General features: G+C 35.5%; 2 protein-coding genes across 2 annotated transcripts; both read left to right on the plus strand.

Moving 5' to 3' along the window:
• Positions 1-5,045: 5,045 nt before the first annotated feature.
• On the plus strand, positions 5,046-6,818 carry LOC120141182 (probable pectinesterase/pectinesterase inhibitor 20). The gene is made up of 2 exons (XM_039156119.1): positions 5,046-6,048; positions 6,127-6,818. Exons 1-2 carry the CDS (start codon positions 5,046-5,048, stop codon positions 6,816-6,818), a joined length of 1,695 nt encoding a protein of 564 aa, XP_039012050.1.
• Positions 6,819-9,953: 3,135 nt separating this feature from the next.
• On the plus strand, positions 9,954-12,775 carry LOC120141311 (exocyst complex component SEC15B-like). Its single transcript, XM_039156230.1, is given in 2 exon segments — positions 9,954-12,252; positions 12,255-12,775. Coding segments are annotated over 2 exon segments (2,445 nt in total). The 5' UTR covers positions 9,954-10,040; the 3' UTR covers positions 12,488-12,775.
• Positions 12,776-21,995: the final 9,220 nt, after the last annotated feature.

Consider the following 21,995-nt stretch of genomic DNA (forward strand, 5'->3'; position numbering starts at 1 on the left):
GTATGATTAAGAGTTTTTAATACCCTAATAGCTCGACCCAAAGTGTTATCAACAAGCATTGGTGAGCTGTGATCTCTAAGCTTACTGTCTTTGACTTAGAAAAAAACAAAATCAACTTGTAAAATCCTTTAATGTCTTTGAACGCGTCGCCATCAACTTGGCCTCAATGTTTCCATTTCTTGAGTTGCACTAATTTTACATTCTACGACACGACCCTTATTCTAGACTCTACACACACTTGTACTCTTTTATCATTTCTATTCATTTGGTTAACATTATTTATAAATTGTTTTATTACAAGTAAAACGAAATTATCAGTGAAATTTAAACTTTGTTTTTTATAAAAAAAATATTAATCAAAATTCAATTAATTAAAACCAACCTATTTTAGATAAATAAGGTTTGACATCTCTTAGGATTGATGAAGCTCAATTGATCCACCGAAAAAGTACCAAGAGGGGGTGAATTGGCCTTTTGAAAAATTTAGGTATAGAGTAAAAAGAGAGAGACAATTTGCACAAGGATTTATAGTAGATTGACTTCTAAACTAAGTCTACGTCCATTACCTTAACTCCACACTAAGGATTTTCTAACAAATTCACTAATTTTTTCTTTCTTTTTTAGGCTCAAGAGTAACCTTTACAAAACCCTTAGTTTTTCAATGGCTAAACTAGAACCACTCCCCTTTTACAAAGGTTGAAAGATGTAAACAAGAAAACTTGACAAAGGTAGATGTTTACATGAATTAAGCTCACAAGAAAAACAATTGAAGATTTCCAATAAGCTCAAACACATAAGGGAAAATAAAGAGTAAAAGAGCTTTTTCTCTTGATCTTTATTGCTTGGATAGGTGTTGTAACCTTCTTTAAGTGTCATCAACTTGTTTTTCTATGTTGGAATGCGTTTGTGGCCGTTTTTAGCCAATGGGGTTGTTTTGGAGTTGTTGGAGATGAATTTTCTGCAAAAGTAAAACTATCCAGAATAGAAGGGGTGAAACATGGGTTGTTCTCGAGCTATTGGAGATGAATTTCTCCCCCTTTTTGTTTAAACAACAATGGAGAGTAAGTAAGAATTTTAACATAAAATCATTTGAAAAATCAAAGCTCCCCTCAATAAAAACATTCCAAGAAAACTTTTGACACAAAAGTTTAACACTTAAAAGAATATTGAATTTCAATGAGATAAGAAACAAAACACATTAGTAGCACATGAACTTCAATAAATCCAAGTCAAACATACTTTATGCAATATCAACAAATAAGAATTTATAACTCATAAGCATAAATCATTCTAAAGTGTTATGCATTTAACATAGATATCAATTGTTAGAGAGATTATCATAGGCAATGAATAACACATGCACACACATTTAAAACAAATTAAGATCAAGAAAAAAATTAAAAAAATAAACATTTTAAACACAACTTGACCAAAAGCAAACATTATGATAAACTAGAATTTTACAAAGACATTTAAAAAAAATGTTCATTATAATATACTTTTCAACATACATGAGATAGCAAACAACAAGTAATCATTCATGCTTAACACTCATGCATGCAAAAAAAAAATCAATAGGCAACCAATATACACAATCAAAAAGCTTTAAGGTTAGAGGTTACCCATCATTCTTTTGAGTGACTAAAGCAATTGAAATTCTTTACATTTATCATTGTTGCTCCAACACACCTACAAGAGACATTCATTTGGATTTTGGTACCCAAATTGCTTTGGGTCCTAGAATGTTAGTCCAATGTCTCTAGTTTCCAAAGGAACCCATACGTGTCTAATTTTAAAAGATTTTCTTTTCTTTATGGGAAAAATATTTATATTGTTACCATGAAAATGACAATGTGAGCATTTTGCCATTTTTAACATAGATGAATTGTTTTTGGAAATGATTTCTTTTTCTTTTGTTAAACATTCAAGCTTAACTTTCAATTCAAGATTTTCCTTTTCCAAATCTTCAATTTTGGTTTTTGAAAGCTCAAAATCATTTTTCAAAATTTTATTTTTCTTTTCAAAATCTAGATTTGCTTTCAAAAGAAAATCATTTTCAACTTTGAATTTTGAATTCAATTTCTTATATTTGGAATTCATGGTCTCAAATTCCAAATACAATTCATCATAGGTAACTTGTAACTCATTAAAATAATAAGAATTTAATTCACTAGAGTTGGAAGTTATCATTAAATCTTCTTCGACGGCCATGAGGCAAAGGTTGACTACTTCATTTTCATCACTCCAAGCCGCCACAAATGTCTTCTTCTTACTTGATCCCTTCTTCTTTAGGAGTGGACAATCATACCTGACATGCCCCGTTCTTTGACATTCGAATCACACCGAGGGACCATTCTTTTTGCTTGATTCATGCTTCACTTCTTTAGAAGTCATGAATCTCTTGAATCTTTTGAAGAGCTTGGTCATCTCTTCTTCTTCATCTTCATCCACCTTTTCGCTTGAGTCTTGATTACTCTCAATGTTGGATTTGAAGGCAATGCCTACCTCATTATTCTTCTTATTTTTCTTTTCTTCATCATCTTCTTCTTCCTCCTTTACCACCAACTCATGAGTGAGAAGAGAATCAATAAGCACATCAAGAGTGAGTGACTTTAGGTTCTTAGCTTTGATAATCATCGTCTTCTTCGATTGCCAAGACTTTGGAAGAGAGTAAATCATCTTCCTTAAAGCTTCTCATTAGGGATTATTTCTCCAAATCCCTCAAGACCGTTGACAATCACAGAAAATATATCTGTCATAGCTTTGATGTCTTCATCCTGTTTCATCTTGAAATTCTCATAGTTATGGTTGAGAAGACCGATTTTTGTTTTCCTTACCTCATTGGTTCCTTCATGAGTGACTTGAAGTTTGTCTTATATCTGTTTGACATTTGAACAAGATGAGACTCTTCCATATTAATCCGGGCCTAATGCACAAAATAGAATATGCATTGCCTTTGCATTGAGTTGGAACTTCTTCTTATCTCCATCACTCCAATCATCTATCTCGTCGATTTGAGTAAAATATCCCTTCATAATAGAGTTCCAAGCTCTTAAATCGTTGGCTTGAATGAAGAACATTATCATATTCTTCCGATAGGCATAATTTGCACCATTGAAATAAGGTGGTTTGTTGACCAATTGAGAGTCTTCAATGTAGTATGAGCTGGAGGTTGAAATCATCTTCTCGGTTGCGTCGGGAATCGATAGAACTTCTTTAACGATTGTCTCAAAGTTGTTAAACATTCTAATGAGTCAAGCTCTGATATCAATTATTAGGATTGATGAATCTCAATTGATCAACCGAAAAAAGTACCAAGAGGGGGTGAATTGACCTTTTGAAAAATTTAGGTATGGAGTAAAAAGAGAGAGACAATTGGCACAAGGATTTATAGTGGTTCAACTTCTAAACCAAGTCTACGTCCACTATCTTAGCTCCATACTAAGGATTTTTTTTAACAAATTCACTAATTTGTTCTTTTTTTTATAGGCTCAAGAGTAACCTTTGCAAAACCCTTATTTTTTTAATGGCTAAACTGAAACCACTCCTCTTTTACAAACGTTGAAAGATGTAAACAAGAAAACCTCACAAAGGTAGGTGTTTACAAGAATTAAGCTCACAAAAAAACAATTGAAAGATTTGCAATAAGCTCAAACACATATGTACAACAGAAAAGGGAAAATAAAAAGTGAAAGTGCTTTTCTCTTTATCTCTATTGCTTGGATATGTGTTGTAACCTTCTTCAAGTGTCTTCAACTTGTTTTTATATGTTAGAATGAGTTTATGGTCGTTTCTAGCCGTTGGGGATGAATTTTCTACAAAAGTAAAACTGCCCAGAACATGGAGTATCGGTACACCTTTAATGAGTATCGGTATTACCTTTGTAATATTTAAATAAACTAGCCGTTAAAGACCGCTGGGCTCGACCAATATCGATACTAGGGTTTATGGTATCGATACCACTGTGTAAAGTAGTATATGTACCCCTTGAGTATTGGTACCAATTTTGCATTATGGAATTTAAACAATTTGGAAAGCAACTGGTAGTATCGATACTACCAAGAGAGTATCGATGTAGTATCGATACTACTCTTACCTTTGGTATCGGTACCATATGAACAATATCGATATTGTTCATGTAGTATCGATAATGTAAGAACAATATCGGTACTACGTACCCAAAAAACTATTTTGTGTTCAAATTCTAGTTTAATGAACTTTGAATTATTTTTGAAAACTTTGAACAAATTCAATCAAGTCCAAAAAATTTTGCCTTAATTTGTTATATCAAAATATTATAAAACATGGTTCAACAATATCTACCTCAATTCTACACTTTAAGGAAAAAATATTTTACCCTTCTATTTTTATTAAAAAACTCAAAAAATAATAATTAAAACTTCAAATAAAATCATTAAAATGTAAAAAAATCTAGAAAAGTACAAATAATCAGAGTATATGTTTTGAATGTATATATTTTTTAAATTACAATTATGTATAATTTATTTTTAAAAAATTAAAAGTTTATGAAACCATATATATATAAAGGTGACATTGATCATAGTTCATGGTGTGATTTCAGATGGCAGTGGTGTCTAGTTGTTTAGGTATTTATTACTGTAGTTGAATTTTGTGATAACGAGGATATTGCATGTTTTCTGGTGCTTTCCGTAGGCCTTTTATTACTGTTTTATTGTTTTTACATATAAAATTTGATTTATTTATTAATTAATCCATATTATATATATATATATATCCTTACAAGTTTAATAAAACAACGCATTTTTATCAAGTTTTTTCAGATATATTTGTTTCCCTACTGGATTAGAAAGTAGGATAAAGCTGAAGAAAAAACAAGGCATTTTTAATGAAGTATTTGCAGTTGACTTTAATTTACAAATGAAATAATCTTTTATCCTCTACAATACCCTAACATGATTGTCTCATGCCAGAAGTAGAATAAACCTACGTTCTCCTCTTTAAATACACCATCTTTCCAAATTCAGCTCACCTCTCTTTTTATTAAACAACTGATTCTGTTAGCTATGGCTTCCATTCCATGCTATCTTCCAACAATAATATCTTTGTTCATTCTTCTTATTCCTTTCATTGTCTCTTCTTCTCTTGCAGAAGCTTCCCCATCTGATCATGTCTCACCAGCAACCATTTGCACTTCCACCCCACACCCTTCCTATTGCAGATCGATCCTCCCTGATCGAACCGCCAATGTCTACGACTATGGTCGATTCTCCATCCATAAATCTCTCTCACAGTCCCGGAAGTTCCTCGATTTAGTCGAACAGTACCGGAACAAGTATCGGTCATCTTTATCAATATCCGCCGTTCGTGCTTTGGAGGACTGCCGCTTTCTGGCTGGCCTGAATGAGGATTTCCTCTTGAGTTCCTCTAGAACCGTCAATGCCACTAGTGAGACTCTGTCCTCTAAGGAAGCTGATGACGTTCAAACTTTCCTTAGTGCTATTATAACGAACCAGCAGACCTGTTTGGACAGTTTAGAATCGACTGATTCGGCTCGGAGCATAAGGAACGGCCTAATGGGTACTCTGTTAAACGACACGAAACTCCACAGTGTTTCTCTGGCTTTTTTTACAATGGGGTGGGTTCCTAAGAACAAAACACTGACCGCACGGCAGCCGAGTAGCAGCAAGCATATTGGTTTCAAACACAGGCGTTTGCTAATGTCTAGCGGGACACGGTCTACGATTTACGAGACCGTAAGCCGGAGAAAGCTTCTTCAGACCAACGATTCCGATGAAGTTCTGATCAGTAAAATTGTGGTCGTGAGTCTGGATGGTAGCGGAAATTTCACTACCATTAACGCTGCTATATCGGCGGCACCAAACAACACCAATGGTCTTTCAGGTTACTTTTTGATTTACATCACTGCCGGTGTTTATCAAGAGTACATTTCAATTCCCAATAACAAAAAGTACTTGATGATGATCGGTGACGGAATCAATCAGACGGTCATAACCGGAAACCAGAGCGTTGCTGATGGATGGACAACATTTAACTCTGCTACATTTGGTAAGTCATTCAATAACTACATGTGAAACTGCATAATAGCTTTATCTGATACATTGTGTTTACTGTTTAATGTCACAGCTGTGGTGGCTCCGAATTTTGTTGCGGTAAACATAACTTTCCGGAACACCGCCGGCGCGATCAAGGGCCAGGCCGTCGCTGTTCGAAACGGGGCTGATTTATCAGCATTCTATAGCTGCAGTTTCGAAGGCTACCAAGACACTTTATATACTCATTCCTTAAGGCAATTCTACAGGGAATGTGATATCTACGGTACCGTCGATTTCATATTCGGAAATGCTGCTGTTGTTTTGCAGAACTGCAACATATATGCTCGACAACCATTGAAGGGTCAGTATGATCCGATCACCGCACAAGGGCGGACCGATCCGAACCAGAACACAGGCACATTGATTCATATCTGTAACATTAAAGCTGCTGATGATTTGGTCTCGAGCAATTACAGCGTCAAAACATATCTAGGGAGACCTTGGAAGGAGTATTCGAGGACAGTGTATATGCAGAGTTTCGTGGACAGTTTGATAGATCCTGCAGGATGGAAAGAATGGAGTGGAAATTTGTCCTTGAGTACATTATACTATGCTGAGTATGACAATAATGGACCTGGTTCCAACACTTCCAAGAGGGTCACATGGCCTGGCTACCATGTCATTAATGCTACCTATGCTGCTAATTTTACAGTATCGAGTTTCTTGTTGGGTAACGACTGGCTGCCGGATACAGGAGTGCCTTATGATGAAACCTTAATATGAACAATTTTCATTATTATTCTTAAAAATTTCGAATTCGAACGCAATCAGTTAAATCTAAATCTTCGACCATTAATAAAAATATCAACAGATAATTAATGAGATGAAATCATGTTGTTTTATGTCATTATTTTTCAAATGTAATAAACGTCTAAATACCTGAGCTATTCAAGTGTTTTATGATGTGATTCTTTGTCTTTATCTTGCATTGGTTTTGTGATCATTATAATTATAGTCTTGTAGGTATTGGTGATAGAAATTTATATCTTTTTTTAAATTAATTACCCTCGTGTTACATCAATATTTTAAATGACAGACACATATATATTATTAACAAAAAAAATCCGTATAAATTAAACATAAATAAATTTTTTAAATAAATATCATAGGTAAAATAAATAATTAATATTAAAAAAAATTAAATCTTTAGATAAGCACCGAACAACCTTAAATCCCATTATTTTCTAAAGATTTCAAAGTCTTAATGCTGGTTTTCTGATGGCATAAACTAATTAATCTAAACTCATCTAATTCATATCATAATAAAATATAATTTAATCAATTATTAAAAACAAATATAATATCTATTTTCTTTAACAAGTTTACTAACATTGTTTTAAACTATATATTGTATCAATATATCAAACATAAATCTTATATATATATATATATATATATATTGGTACAAACAATTTACTCCTTTATTTTTATTTTTTAAAAGGCTTAGTGTCTACTTTAACCTCTTTATTTTAGTGAAATTCTCAAACAATTTTTTCCCTTTTATTTTTATTATTATATTCAATACTTTTTAAACATGTATACTAATTTCTCATCAAAACATAATAAATACATGGGAGAATAATAAAATATATCAGACATACATGTTACACGCATTATATAAAATTATAAATACATGGGAAAATATATTATAATTCTGTAAATTTTATATTTTTCTCTTCTATGAAATGCTCGTTATATATATTTATGTATATATATATATATATATATATATATATATATATATATAAACATACAAAAACACCATCAGCTGATCCTCGCATGATTTAGATCAGAATGGTACAACATAAAGCATTTCATATTTTATAATGATATTGCAACCCATACATCCATCCTCCTATAGATTTAAGAATGAAAAAAAAGTTTAATCACTCCAAAATTTCCTTGACAAACAAGATTACAAAAGATCCCAAACTATAATAATGTACCATGGAAGAACAAAAGAAGAAAAACTGAGACGATTCCGGTTTTCATGATAATAGGCTGTTAAGTCATTTTCTTCCAGGCAGTCACAAACTCAAACCCTGAAGCCTTTGCTGTTCCTTCTTCCTCTAGCCCTCTCAAATTTCCTTCCCTTTGACCGCACATAGGGCTTGGTGTGGCTGTGTGGCACACCAGGAGCTGGTCCAAAGTGCTTCACAGCTTCACGACCATTCTTCGGGCCTCGGAGGAGAACCTGCAGATTTTCAACATAGAATTTGACTCGATTTTCATCATTCCACGAGAAATATGCAACAACATTTCATTACAACAAACCTCAAATTAATGTCAATCAAAAAGGAAACAGCGTATTGATATGCAGGATAGAGGCAATTTCATGGTATCATCTTCAAAGATAAAAGTGGTTCATGATGAAAGATGTCTCGTATAAATAAGAAGTATTTAAAATGGTTCTTGCAGACTTCAAATCACTATGGCCCTAAATATAAAGTCTTGAACAATTCAGAGTAGTGAGAACGAAAAAATGGGTTGAGCACAACACCCTTCGAGTTTTTTTTACCTATTATATATAAACAGTACAGTATCATGGAGTCTGCCATTACAATTGAATCATCAGAGTTCAAAATAAAAGGGATTATTTAACAAACGAAAAAAGAAATCAGTTGGATGTAGAGCAAACTTACTGGTTCCAGTCAGGCTATCATCCTAAATGCTCAAATCAAAGTCGTACTCTAGTTGCTGGTTACGTAAAGAATACATAAAAAAAATGCCATTACAAAAAGATCCTCTACATGATCTGAAGATTTATAATATTCATCCAACAACGAATGATGTAATTTACACTTTGTTCGCAAATTGCTATCTTAATCTGCATGAAATGGGGGGAAATGTGTCTAACATTTATAATACATATAAGGTATGACATTATTATACATCATATTTTTTAAGAGATAACTTTTTTGATTAATATATAAATGATTACAAAGTAATATTTGTTCTAAAAATTTTCAATCATTTAATAATAAAATCTTAAATACCTTTAGTACTCGAATTTAAAACCTCTTTCCATCCCTAGTTCCTCACTTCCTAAAACTCCCCGTATCTTCGATAAATGTTTGTTGTGGAATTCATGTTTTAGGTGAACCAGTTGTGTGAGAAATGTTTGGTTCCAATTTTACCAACAAGGCAACAATCAACAACTGTTGTGGGCCAGGTTTTACCCTCCTTTTGGTTGGCATGACTGAAGAAGTGGCTGGAGAAGTATGTATTAAATTATTGCATTTCTTATGCCTATCAACATCTGTTTTGTCTACTATTGATATGGAGAATTCAAAAGCCATTATTATCAAATTCCAGCATCACCGATTAGCATCATTCATCTCTCAAACCATATATTTTGCTAGAATTATTAAATGGCACCGCCAGTTTTCCATTAACACATACTGATTACTAATTCTCAAACAGCTAATACAAATAATGAAAAAGAAGAGAAAATTGGCTGTATAATGTTACAACCGTTTCATATTAGCACATTTTTAAAAGTACAATTTAAAGCTGATGACGTGTTTCGATATTATTGTATAATTATAAATAAATAAAGTTTTATAAATTGTTATAAATAATTAGGAATACCAAATTAAAATTTAAGAACCTTTCCATGTTGTCATTTGCTGGCTGGCCTTATAAGATTTGTCAAATTCCAACTTGGAATGAAGCAAAATCTTTTTCACCAGATTATGTCTTCCTTTGAAGCCGTCAAGCCGATGAATTTAACGTAAGGGAAATGTCAAACACGGTATACATATATTACTCTTCCTTTTCCCGAATTGGAAATTACAAACAAGCCCATCTATTAGCATCAATCACCATAGTGTCAATTCCGTCAAAAAATAACTAAACAAATAGAGGCATCACCGTTTTTCTGAGTGTCCAAAAACCCCCTATTCACAACTCCGACCCAACCCACGAATATATCTTTCTCTTTCTATGATCACGGCGTCATCACCGTTACCGTTAAAAGAAATGCAGTCAACGAGGTCACGCCGCAAAGTGGCGCCGGGCGCCGCCGATTCTGGTGACTCCGGCGATAAGCAGGAACAGCTCCTCCTTTCTTCAGCCATCTGTAACGGCGAGGACCTCGGCCCTTTCGTCCGCAAAGCGTTCGCTTCTGGTAGGCCTGAAACACTGGTCCACCACCTCCGTCACTTTTCTCGTTCGAAAGAATCGGAAATCGAAGAAGTTTGCAAAGCTCACTACCAAGATTTCATTCTCGCCGTCGACGATCTTCGATCTCTTCTCTCCGACGTGGATTCTCTCAAATCTTCTCTCTACGACTCCAACTCGAGACTCCAATCCGTTGCCGGTCCTCTCCTTTCTTCCCTTGATTCCTTCGTCGAAGCTCAAAATGTTTCCAACAACGTGGACTCCGCTTTACAATCGGTTTCTTTGTGTATTAAGCTAATGGAACTTTGCATGAGAGCTAATCATCACCTCTCAAACGGAAGCTTCTACATGGCCTTGAAATGCTTAGACTCGATTGAAAACGATTTCCATGATAAAACGCCATCATCTACTTTAAAAAGGATGATAGAGAGCAAGATTCCAGAGATTCGATCTCATATCGAGAGGAAAATCAGCAAAGAGTTCGGCGATTGGCTCGTGGAGATTCGTGTGGTTAGTCGCAATTTAGGGCAATTAGCAATCGGACAAGCCTCAGCTGCTAGGCAACGTGAAGAGGATCTGAGAATTAAGCAAAGGCAAGCCGAGGAACAGAGTCGACTCAGCTTGAGAGATTGCGTTTATGCTTTAGAAGAAGATGATGATGAAGCTGGACTTGGAGGAGACGAAAACGATGGTCACAATTACGGTAATAACGGCGTGTTAGGTTTTGATTTGACTCCTCTTTATAGAGCTTATCATATTCATCAAACTTTAGGACTCGAAGATCGATTTAAGCAGTATTATTTTGAGAACAGGAAGCTTCAACTAACGTCAGATTTTCAAGTATCTTCTATGACTCCCTTTCTCGAATCCCATCAAACATTTTTCGCCCAAATTGCGGGGTTTTTTATTGTAGAAGATCGAATCTTAAGGACAGGAGGGGGTTTAATTTCGAACATGGAAGTTGAGAATTTGTGGGAAACTGCTGTTAGTAAAATGTGCGCTGTTTTAGAGGATCAGTTTTCAAGGATGCAGACTGCTAATCACTTGTTACTGATTAAGGATTATGTCAGTTTGTTGGGAGTTACTTTGCGAAGGTGCGGCTACGCTGTGGGTGCATTGCTTGATGTTTTGAGCAAGCATAGGGATAAGTACCATGAATTGTTGTTGTCTGATTGCCGGAAGCAGATTGCAGAGGCACTTGCTGCTGATAAATTTGAGCAGATGTTGATGAAGAAGGAGTATGAGTATTCGATGAATGTTCTTTCTTTCCAGATACAGACATCAGATATTATTCCTGCATTTCCTTATGTTGCACCGTTTTCATCTACTGTACCTGATTGTTGTCGGATTGTTAGATCTTTTATTGAAGATTCTGTTAGTTTTATGTCTTATGGTGGGCATTTGGATTTCTACGATGTTGTTAAGAAGTATTTAGACAGGCTTTTGAGTGAGGTTTTGGCTGAGGCACTTTTGAAGCTTATTGGTTCATCTGTCCATGGGGTTTCTCAGGCAATGCAGGTTGCAGCAAATATGGCTGTATTGGAGCGTGCTTGTGATTTCTTCTTTCGTCATGCTGCACTACTTTCAGGAATTCCTTTGAGAATGGCCGAAAGGGGTAGGAGGCAGTTTCCTCTTAGCAAAGCCCGCGATGCTGCAGAAGAAATGCTGTCAGGGATGCTCAAGGCAAAGGTTGATGGTTTCATGACATTGATTGAGAATGTGAACTGGATGACCGATGAACCTTCACAAGGTGGTAATGAATATGTGAATGAGGTCCTAATATATTTGGAAACTCTAGTTTCTACTGCACAACAGATATTACCACCTGAAGTTCTTAAAAGAGTTTTACAAGATGTTCTATCTCACATATCGGAGAAAATTGTTGATACTTTACTTGGGGATTTCGTTAAGAGGTTTAATGTAAATGCTATTATAGGGATTGATGTAGATATTCGCTTGTTAGAGTCATTTGCAGATAACCTGGCTCCTATTTTCTCTGAGGGCGATGCAAATCAGTTGAAAAATGCACTTGTTAGTCGAGGCAGTTGATCAATTTGCTTTTGAGCAGTAATCCAGAGAATTTTCTGAACCCAGTAATTAGAGAGAGGAATTATAATGCCCTGGACTACAGGAAAGTTGTGACAATCTCAGAGAAGTTAAGGGATCCTTCGGATCGGCTATTCGGAACCTTTGGGAGCAGGGGTGCCAAGCAGAGTTCAAAGAAAAAATCGTTGGACGCATTGATAAAAAGACTCCGGGATGTGAGCTGATTTGGCGAGGAGCTGCATGTATGTCTTCGTTCTTTCACCTTTTACCTTTGTTGATTGCAATTGCAGATATTTCTAGCATATGGCTAGTTCATTTGCCTCATAGAAAGCACAGCAATTGGTTTTCTCCTCTCTTTTTCCCTAGATGTCTTGAAAATTTTGTTTGTATGTATCATTGATATGCATTTTACTATCAGCTTTATTAAAGTCTTTATGGGCCATGAGTGATTTTTTTCTTTACCAGTTGCATGGATACCTTTTGCCATTAGTAAAATGCTACATCCATTGCCTGTATTTTTTCCCTCTCCTGTACTGGAGCAATGCTTGATATAGTAGTAGCTTTCAAAGGACATGGACACACGGCTGTTTCTCTACATATGCTGATGTATTTTTGGGATGCATACATATTTCTATGCGCATTCATTTGGAGTTCATCAATTGTGCCAGGTATCTTCTGTAGGGGTAAACATATAAAGATGCTAGTAAAATCGGTTTGCTTTTTATCGGTTGTTTTCTTTTGATCAACGCGGTTTACTTTTTATCAGCTACATTGAAGTTCATCAGTTGTATTTCACCCAAGTTTATTTTATTACGTCTCTTTCTTGGTCTGTTTTACGATACGTGATGGACTGTACAATGAACTAGTAGCATATTTGAAACGGCACGTCACCGTCTACGGAACAAATACGCATGCGTTTTCATAGACGCAAGTACGCATGCGTTTTCATAGACGCAAGCAGCATCCGCTTAATCAATTATGATTATTCGGGCTTAATTTAAGTAACCAATTTATGAACGTGAAAAGTCTGGTATATTTAGGGATGGGTATGAGAACCGAACCTGACGGTTCCGGCCTCATCGGGTTGGATTTTTTTTTAAAAAAAAATTGGGTTCGGGTCGGGTCGGGTTTTTTTTGTGTGATATCCGGGTCGGGTTTAGGGTTTAGGATGAAACATATCCGACCTGACCCGAAAAATATAATTTTATCGTAAATATTTAGAAATAATTATAATAATACATTTCTATATATTATTATTTTTTCAATTAAGTCACTGTTTTTTTTAATAATTTTTTTTATTATTTCGTGTCGGGTCAGGTCGTGTTTTTAAGTTATATATTGGATCGAGTTCGAGTCGGGTGAAAACTTGCTTTGGTAGAGTCGGGTTTTGGGTGGAGGACTCCTTGTTCTCGGGTTGTGTCGGGTGGACCAATAATTTGACCCAACCCGACTCATGCCCATCCCTAGGTATCTGTATTCCGTTACGGATGCAAGTATGAAAGTTTAAATATAAGATCATAAACCTGATGAAATTTTTTCCTTGGTTTTGAGCTCTTAAGTTAAATTTATAACTTGATTAATTTTCGATCTTGGTAAGCTGAAACTCCAATTTAATATCATTTGATATTATATTTTTGGACGGTTTTTTTTGTAAATAGAGCGGCTAATTTTATTAAAAAGATAAAATATTTGAAATTATAAAGAAGTACAAAACTAAATATATAATTAAAGTGTTTTCCTATAACCATTGGTACATTAAACTAATTACTCGAGATCGTTTGAGGATTATACAAGGAAAAAAAATTAAAACTCATATAAGAAACTAGAACAAAAGACGTATGCGAACAAATCTAATTGTATCGACAAATGAACAATAAATTAAACTATTGAAAGATCACGAATAAAATTATTAAAAACATAAACAAAAGTAATATACATATAAAAAAATAAATAATGCGAACGATTGGCTACTAGCACTAAAACTTCTCATTTGTGCTTAATTTTATTTATATTCTTAGTAGTGGCTTTTATCTGTTTTAGCTTTTCATTGATTCCTTTACGCTTTTTAATACTTTTTTTCCTGTTCTTTGTATTGGTAGGAAATACAACATTACACTTCCCTTCATCCATGCAACAAACTTCTTTGGTGTCAAGTCTTTTCCCTTGGGTTATTACTGCTTAGGGTTGTTTTGTTAGTGTATGATCATCATCTCCTCGTTAAGATTGATTAAAAATATAAAATTCTTAAAATTATTTTTGTATTAACTGGAGTTTAATATACATATATATATATATATATATATATATATAAATTTATTTTAGTGGTTCAATTACTCCTAAATTCTCTAATTGACCTAGATAAAATCCTTTTTTGATTTTTTTTCTTTTTGTCCAGCATTAACTACAATAAAAGCTATAATCATAATGTTATTGTACATATAAAAAAAATGTAAGGTTTGGCTCGGTAGTTATGGCATACTCAACTCTCCCCCAAATTTGATTCTTCCCTTAATAAATTTTTTATAATTTATTTTTCCTCCATTTAGATGGTGATACATATCATAATACTTGTAATTAACGACACCTATTATCATCGTCTCATTAGAGTATTAAATTAAATTAAAAACAAGAATAAATTGATAAAATGTGTAAGGTTTAAGTATCCATGTGTAATTATACTAATTTTATTATTGTCAAGTAAGATTCACTGTTAAATATTAATTAAAGATGATTTGATTAACATTATTTTATAACCGTGCTAGCTCAGTCCTACAACTATAGTCTGCATTAGACAAAATTAGTATGGATTGGGCCCTGCTTCATATCGAGCCCAAATGCCGCACCCCCATCATCTCGTTGGAGGACCATGGAATTTTAATCCACATATCGACTTAAGCCTGGAGAGGTTCCTCTGGATGTTCCGCTATTTATGGTTCCTTTTTGGATACTAGTTCATGATGTCCCCCCCGATGCATGTCGGAAGGGATGGCTCGTCAAATGGGTAACTTTCTTGGATCCTTCATCGAGTATGATTACTCTGCTGTCTCACTGTGTTATAAAGGCATTATGCGCTTGAGAACCTCATTGGATATTCGTAAACCATTAAAAAGACACAAGAAGCTAGTCATTCGTGGTGGCAATCCTTTGTATGTGAGGTTTGAATATGAGAAAATTCCATTATTCTGCTTTGTATGTGGAAAAATCGGGCATGGTGAAGCTTTATGCCCAATGAGGATGTCTATGCCTAAAACTGCCATTACTTTTGGCTGGAAACTGCCATTACTTTTGGCTGGGATCTTAGTCTCCGGGCACCTACACGACGATCGGCGACAATCCCACAAAGTCGTTGGTTGCGTGAGGAAAGTAGTCTATCTCTGCAAAATTCTAGGGATTTTCCTAGTCAATCTCGAGAATTAAGGAATCAGAATCCTATCATTGCTCCTACTGTTGTTATGGAAAGTGGCCAGGAAAATTCTACTTATAATGGACGAACACAGCTGGCAGATTCCTCTAGAAGTCAGAAGGAATTAAATCATGGTGATCTTGATCCTTTTATTTTGGCACAAATTAAGGAGTAATCTATCTGAGTATGATGTGACAATGACCCATATGGATGAAGATAATCCGGATAATATCTTGGAAGTTTCCAACGCCCGAGAACTCAGCAAACATTACTGGAAGTTTCTAATGCAGATTCGACTAGTGCTCCTAATCATGTAACGGCAGCCCACGCTCAGCGGGCCAGCCAAGCCCTACGAAGCTCTTAAGTTGGAACGTCCGGGGCCTGGGTAAGTCTCGGACGACACGGCGTCTCAGGAATGTGTTGCGAGACGCCAATCCAACTGTATTTTTCTTATTTGAGACAAAATTACAGAGTAATAAAATGGCTAATTTTCGTTGGTATAGCGGTTTTCCTAATGGCATTGATGTAAGTGCTAATGGTAGAAGTGGGGGCCTTTCGTTAGGATGGAAATTTAGTTGCAACGCTTCCCTTCGCTCCTTTTCCGCTCGACATATTGACGTGTTATTTAATGATGATTTAGATGGCTTTACTTGGCGATTTATAGGTTTTTATGGAGCCCCTGAAGAACAAAACCGTGAAGCTTCTTGGGGTTTACTCCGACAACTAAATGACACACCGGACACTCCCTGGCTTGTGATTGGAGGCTTCAATGAACTTATGTTCTCTTATGAGAAGCAATGAGGCTTGCTCCGGAGTGAACGTCAAATGGTTAGATTCCGTATGGCTCTCTCAAATTGCTCCTTGGAAGATACTGGGTATAATGGCCAGTGGTTTACTTGGGAAAAATTGCGCTTTGCGAATACAAACATCAGAGAACGTCTTGACAGAGGGTGGCTAATCCGACGTGGTGGACCCTCTTTCCACATTTTAATCTTTGTCACTTATCCCATGCTTTCTCTGATCACTGCCCTTTACTCTTAAACACTGATGGTCAAATTCCTTCTAATGAGCGGTTGGCTTATTTTCGCTTTGAAGCTTGTTGGCCCTTGGAAAATTCTTGTGAAGCGGAGGTTTTAAAACTATGGCAATCTTCCTTGGGTTCTATTCCTGATCGATTGAGACTTATGATTCATGGCCCGGATGTATGGTTTCGTCGTATCAAACGTGAGAGGAAAATCACGACTAGTGATTTGAAGAAACGACTTCGAGAATTAAATGAAGCACGTCCGAATGATGATGTCCTTGAAGAAATTATTAATGTAAAGCTTGCTATGAATTTAGAGGCTGACCGAGAAGAGTTATACCCGGAACAAAGAGCCCGGGCAAACTGGTTACGATTCGGTAATAGAAATACTAGTTTTTTCCATCGACACGCATCACACCGTTTAAGGAAGAACATTATTAATAAACTTACTGATGATAATAATAACTCTGGATTTTGATGAGGACATATTAAAAATAGCTACTGCCTACTTTCAAGATCTCTTTTCTACAAGTGGAGCTACTGATCCATCGGAAGTTTTAATGGGTATTTCTAATTGTATTTCTCCAAACATGAAGGCAGAGCTTCTTCGCGCTTTTACCCGTGAAGATGTGCATGTTGCAGTTCGATCCATAGGACCTTTAAAGGCCTCGGGTGTAGACGGCATTGGAGCAGTTTTTTACCTGCGTTTTTGGCATATAATTGGGAATGAGATAGCTGATTATTGCATTGCTTTATTACGAGATGAGCAACCCATGCATGCTATAAATTCAACGCACATAGTCTTGATCCCAAAGGTCGTAAAGGTTTCTTTGCCCTCAAGCTTGATATGAGCAAAGCCTACGATCGTGTGGAGTGAGCTTTCTTGGAACGAATTATGAGGCAGATGGGTTTTGCGGATCTTTGGATCAAAAGTATCTCAAGGTGTATATCTTCTGTTTCGTACTCAGTGATCGTTAATGGCAGGGTAGGAGAAAGTTTTTTTTCCATCTCGGGGGCTTCACCAAGGGGATCCCATTAGCCCCTATTTATTATTGAATTACAGCGAAGGATTATCTTCACTTATCCGAATGGCTTCCGACCGTGGCACACTTCAAGGGGTTCGTGTAACTAGAAGTGCCCCCTTATCACCCATTTACTCTTTGCCAACGATAGTGTTATCTTTGGAGAAGCCACTTGCGAAGGAGCAACCAAGCTAAAATCAATCCTTGCTACTTATTCTAAGTGCTCTGGCAATGCGTGAATTTTGACAAACGAAGTTTGCTTTTCATCTCTAATGTTATTGATGGCAATTGTAGTGATGTGTGTCGTATCCTTGCAGTTCAACGCCAAAATAATCCAGAAAAATATCTTGGCCTTCCTCCCATTAATGGTCGCAACAAAAAGAAGGCCTTTTGTAGCCTCAAAAATAGATGTTTGAAGAACACAAACAATTGGGGTACACAGTCACTCTCCATGGGTGGTAAAGAGGTCTTACTAAAATCAGTTTTACAAGCTATACCAGTTTTTGCTATGTCTTGTTTCCTATTTCCACAAACATTTTGCAAAGAGTTGGAATCTGTTTTTGCAAAATTCTGGTGGCAAAAATCAGCTGATAAGAGAGGGATCCATTGGTGCACATGGCAATCCCTTTGTTCCCTAAAGAGTGAAGGTGGTATGGGCTTTCGTGACTTGGGAAAATTTAATATTGCTTTATTGGCAAAACAAGGTTGGCGTATTACCAAACATCCAATCTCTTTGGTTGCTCGACTACTGCGCGCCAAGTACTTCTCATCTACGGATTTTATGAACTAGCGGCTTGGTTCAAACCCCTCATATATTTAGCGTAGCATTTGGTGTGCGAGAGGTCTTCTGGAGCTTGGTCTTTATTGGAAGATTGGTGTGGGATGTTCCATTTCTATATGGAACGATTTTTGGCTACCAGTACAGCCGCTTCGCAAGATATATTCACCGAGGGTCTATAACCTTAATGTGGTCTCGGATTTTATGGTTCCTGGAGAGCGAAGGTGGAATGAGGACTTAATCAATTCAGTATTTAACATTGATGATGCAACTGTTATTCTATCTATTCGTTTATCTTGTTCAAGACAATTTGATTCATTAGCCTGGAATGGTGAACAGTCTGAAATCTATTCCGTTCGCAGTGGATACCGTAAACTTCTTGATAACAACATGCATCCTCCAATACATACCCAGTTTTACAATACTTAATGGAGCTTAAACTGTCCTTCCAAGTGTGGTCTATGTGTGGTTTGCGAGAAACAAAAAGCTTTATGAAAAAATTAATCAGTCAGTTCCAAAGATTGTTACCTTTGTGAAGAGCTTCATGGCTGAATTGAGTTCCGTCTCCTCCAACTTGTCTCGCTCGAATGTTCGCTCGGAGATGCTGTATGTAGAATAAACCCAGACATTCACTCTGCTTTTGAAGCGGAAGCTTTATCGGTAGTCCAAGGTCTACAGTTTGGGAACGATTTGTGGTGCCAAGAAGTTATTGTTGAAGGAGACTCCAAATCAGTTTTTCTGAAGCTAAATTCTGATGATGATTATCTTTCGATAGTTCGACCTCTTATCCATAATGCTCGCTCCATCTCTCAACAATTCCGGTCGTGTAGATTTGTTTTTGTGGGAAGAAGCGGCAACAAAGCGGCACATGCAATGGCAGCTATGGGAAGATCGAGTGCTGAGGATTCTTTCTGGGTAGAAGATGCTCCCCCATCAGTCCTTGCCATCACTGACGCCGATCGCCGTTGTGTAGACCCTCCTTAGACGGTCTCAGTTCTTGTTTGTTGTTGGCTTAGGGCCTCTCTGGTTTATCGCCCAGCCCTTCTGGTTTCTGTGCTTCAAAGACGCTTACCTGCTCAGGCATTTCTAACCAGAAGCTTTTGGATCGTCTGAGCCCCTTAGTTTTTTAATTGCTTGTGCCTTGTCTTTGGGGTAGTTCTGCGGTGCGGCGCCTAAAAAACGACTAATATACGGCGTGACCGGTTAAACAAGTGACCGGTTAAAATTTAGACCGGTTATGTTATATTATTTAACCGGAAATATTATAAAGTACAATAACATACTAGGTAGCGCTTATATAATGTAATAGGTAGCGCTTATATTTACCTATTTTATAAGTAAACCGGTATATTTATACCGATAGCATTGCAAATTTACCTATTACATTATATTATATTGAAAGTGTCCATACTTTTTATAAAAAGGATCGATACTTTAACAGTGTTTCATGTTTTCCACCTACAATATTAATTTAATAATTTCATTTGCACAAAAAATTATTTGATTGTTTTGATATTTTATAAAATAATATTTAGAATTTTTAATTTAATAATATATATCGTAACGTAAAAAATAAATCATTAGACGCCTATAATTACTAAATTAATATCTTAAAACTCACTCAAAAGATAACCTTAAATTAATGTTTTCCACAGTGAAAAAAGTATGGACACTTTTATAAAAAGGATAGACACTTTACAATATAACCACTACCTATTACATTATATAAACGATACCTATTACATTATATAAGGGCTACCTATTACATCATATGTTTACCTATTATATTGAAAGTGTCCATACTTTTTATAAAAAGGATCGATACTTTTTTTAAAAGTTATGTAATTTATGTTTCAATTTTTTTAACAGTGTTTCATGTTTTCCACCTACAATATTAATTTAATAATTTCATTTGCACAAAAAATTATTTGATTGTTTTGATATTTTATAAAATAATATTTAGAATTTTTAATTTAATAATAATATATATCGTAACGTAAAAAATAAATCATTAGACGCCTATAATTACTAAATTAATATCTTAAAACTCACTCAAAAGATAACCTTAAATTAATGTTTTCCACAGTGAAAAAAGTATGGACACTTTTATAAAAAGGATAGACACTTTACAATATAACCACTACCTATTACATTATATAAACGATACCTATTACATTATATAAGGGCTACCTATTACATCATATGTTTACCTATTATATTGAAAGTGTCCATATTTTTTATAAAAAGGATCGATACTTTTTTTAAAAGTTATGTAATTTATGTTTCAATTTTTTTAACAGTGTTTCATGTTTTCCACCTACAATATTGATTTAATAATTTCATTTGCACAAAAAATTAGTTGATTGTTTTGATATTTTATAAAATATTATTTAGAATTTTTAATTTAATAATAATATACCGTAACGTAAAAAATAAATCATTAGACGCCTATAATTACTAAATTAATATCTTAAAACTCACTCAAAAGATGTATATACCTAAATATGTAGTTAACAAACATACCTAAATATGTAGTTATTGTACATACCTAAATTTAATGATAATATACTTGTAGTTATTGTACATACCTAAATATGTACTGCGAATTTAATGTTGTACCCACCCTTTAACTACCACTACCAATGCCACATCCTATTGAAAGCAGCACGACAGAAACATGTTCAAAATGAACCTTTGTTTACATATCCATCAACTCCTGGAGCACTGAACTTGCACAACAAAATTTTTGCCATGGATAATACTGATGTAGACAATGTTAAGCCAACCGATGAATGCCATGAAGTACATAATGTTGATGAATCTGACAGATTGGTTGGTCAGCTCTTCTGTTCACGTGATCAAGCTTGGCACTTTTACAAGGGATTCGCACGGGAACATGGGTTTAGTGCACGTAAGGGAACAACACGGCTTGACGTGGAAGGGAATGTGAAGACACAAGAATTTTGTTGTTCCAAAGAAGGGTTTCGAGTATCAAAAGTCAATACTGTTGATCGTCAACGTGCTCATACGCCAGTCACAAAACAGGATGTAAGGCTAGAGTCGTAGTTACAGCAACAAATACAAATGATCAGTGGGTTATAAGTAAGTCTGATCAGAAACATAATCATGCATTGTGCACATCTGCTATGACACCATTTATGCGTTCTAATAGAGCTGTAAGTAAGGCTGATATCGATGAGGCAACAACATTGAAAGAGGTCGGTGTTGGCACGTCACAAGTAATGAACTATTTAACGCAGCAGGCAGGGGGCTATCATAATGTTGGATTTACACATAAAGACCTCTACAATGCACTTCAAAGAGGTAAAGCAAAGGAAATCGTCGATGGGGATGTGAATGCGCTTATTGCCTACTTTGATTATAAGAAACATGATGATCCCGGGTTTTTTATGACATACTCGGTAGACGAATCGGGGGCATTGTATAATCTTATTTGGTCGGATTCTACATCGAGATCGGATTACACATGCTTCGGTGATGTAAT

This window comes from Hibiscus syriacus, unplaced genomic scaffold, assembly GCF_006381635.1.
Source record: "Hibiscus syriacus cultivar Baekdansim isolate YM2019G1 unplaced genomic scaffold, ASM638163v2 tig00110794_pilon, whole genome shotgun sequence".
In the NCBI taxonomy this organism is placed as follows: domain Eukaryota; kingdom Viridiplantae; phylum Streptophyta; class Magnoliopsida; order Malvales; family Malvaceae; genus Hibiscus; species Hibiscus syriacus.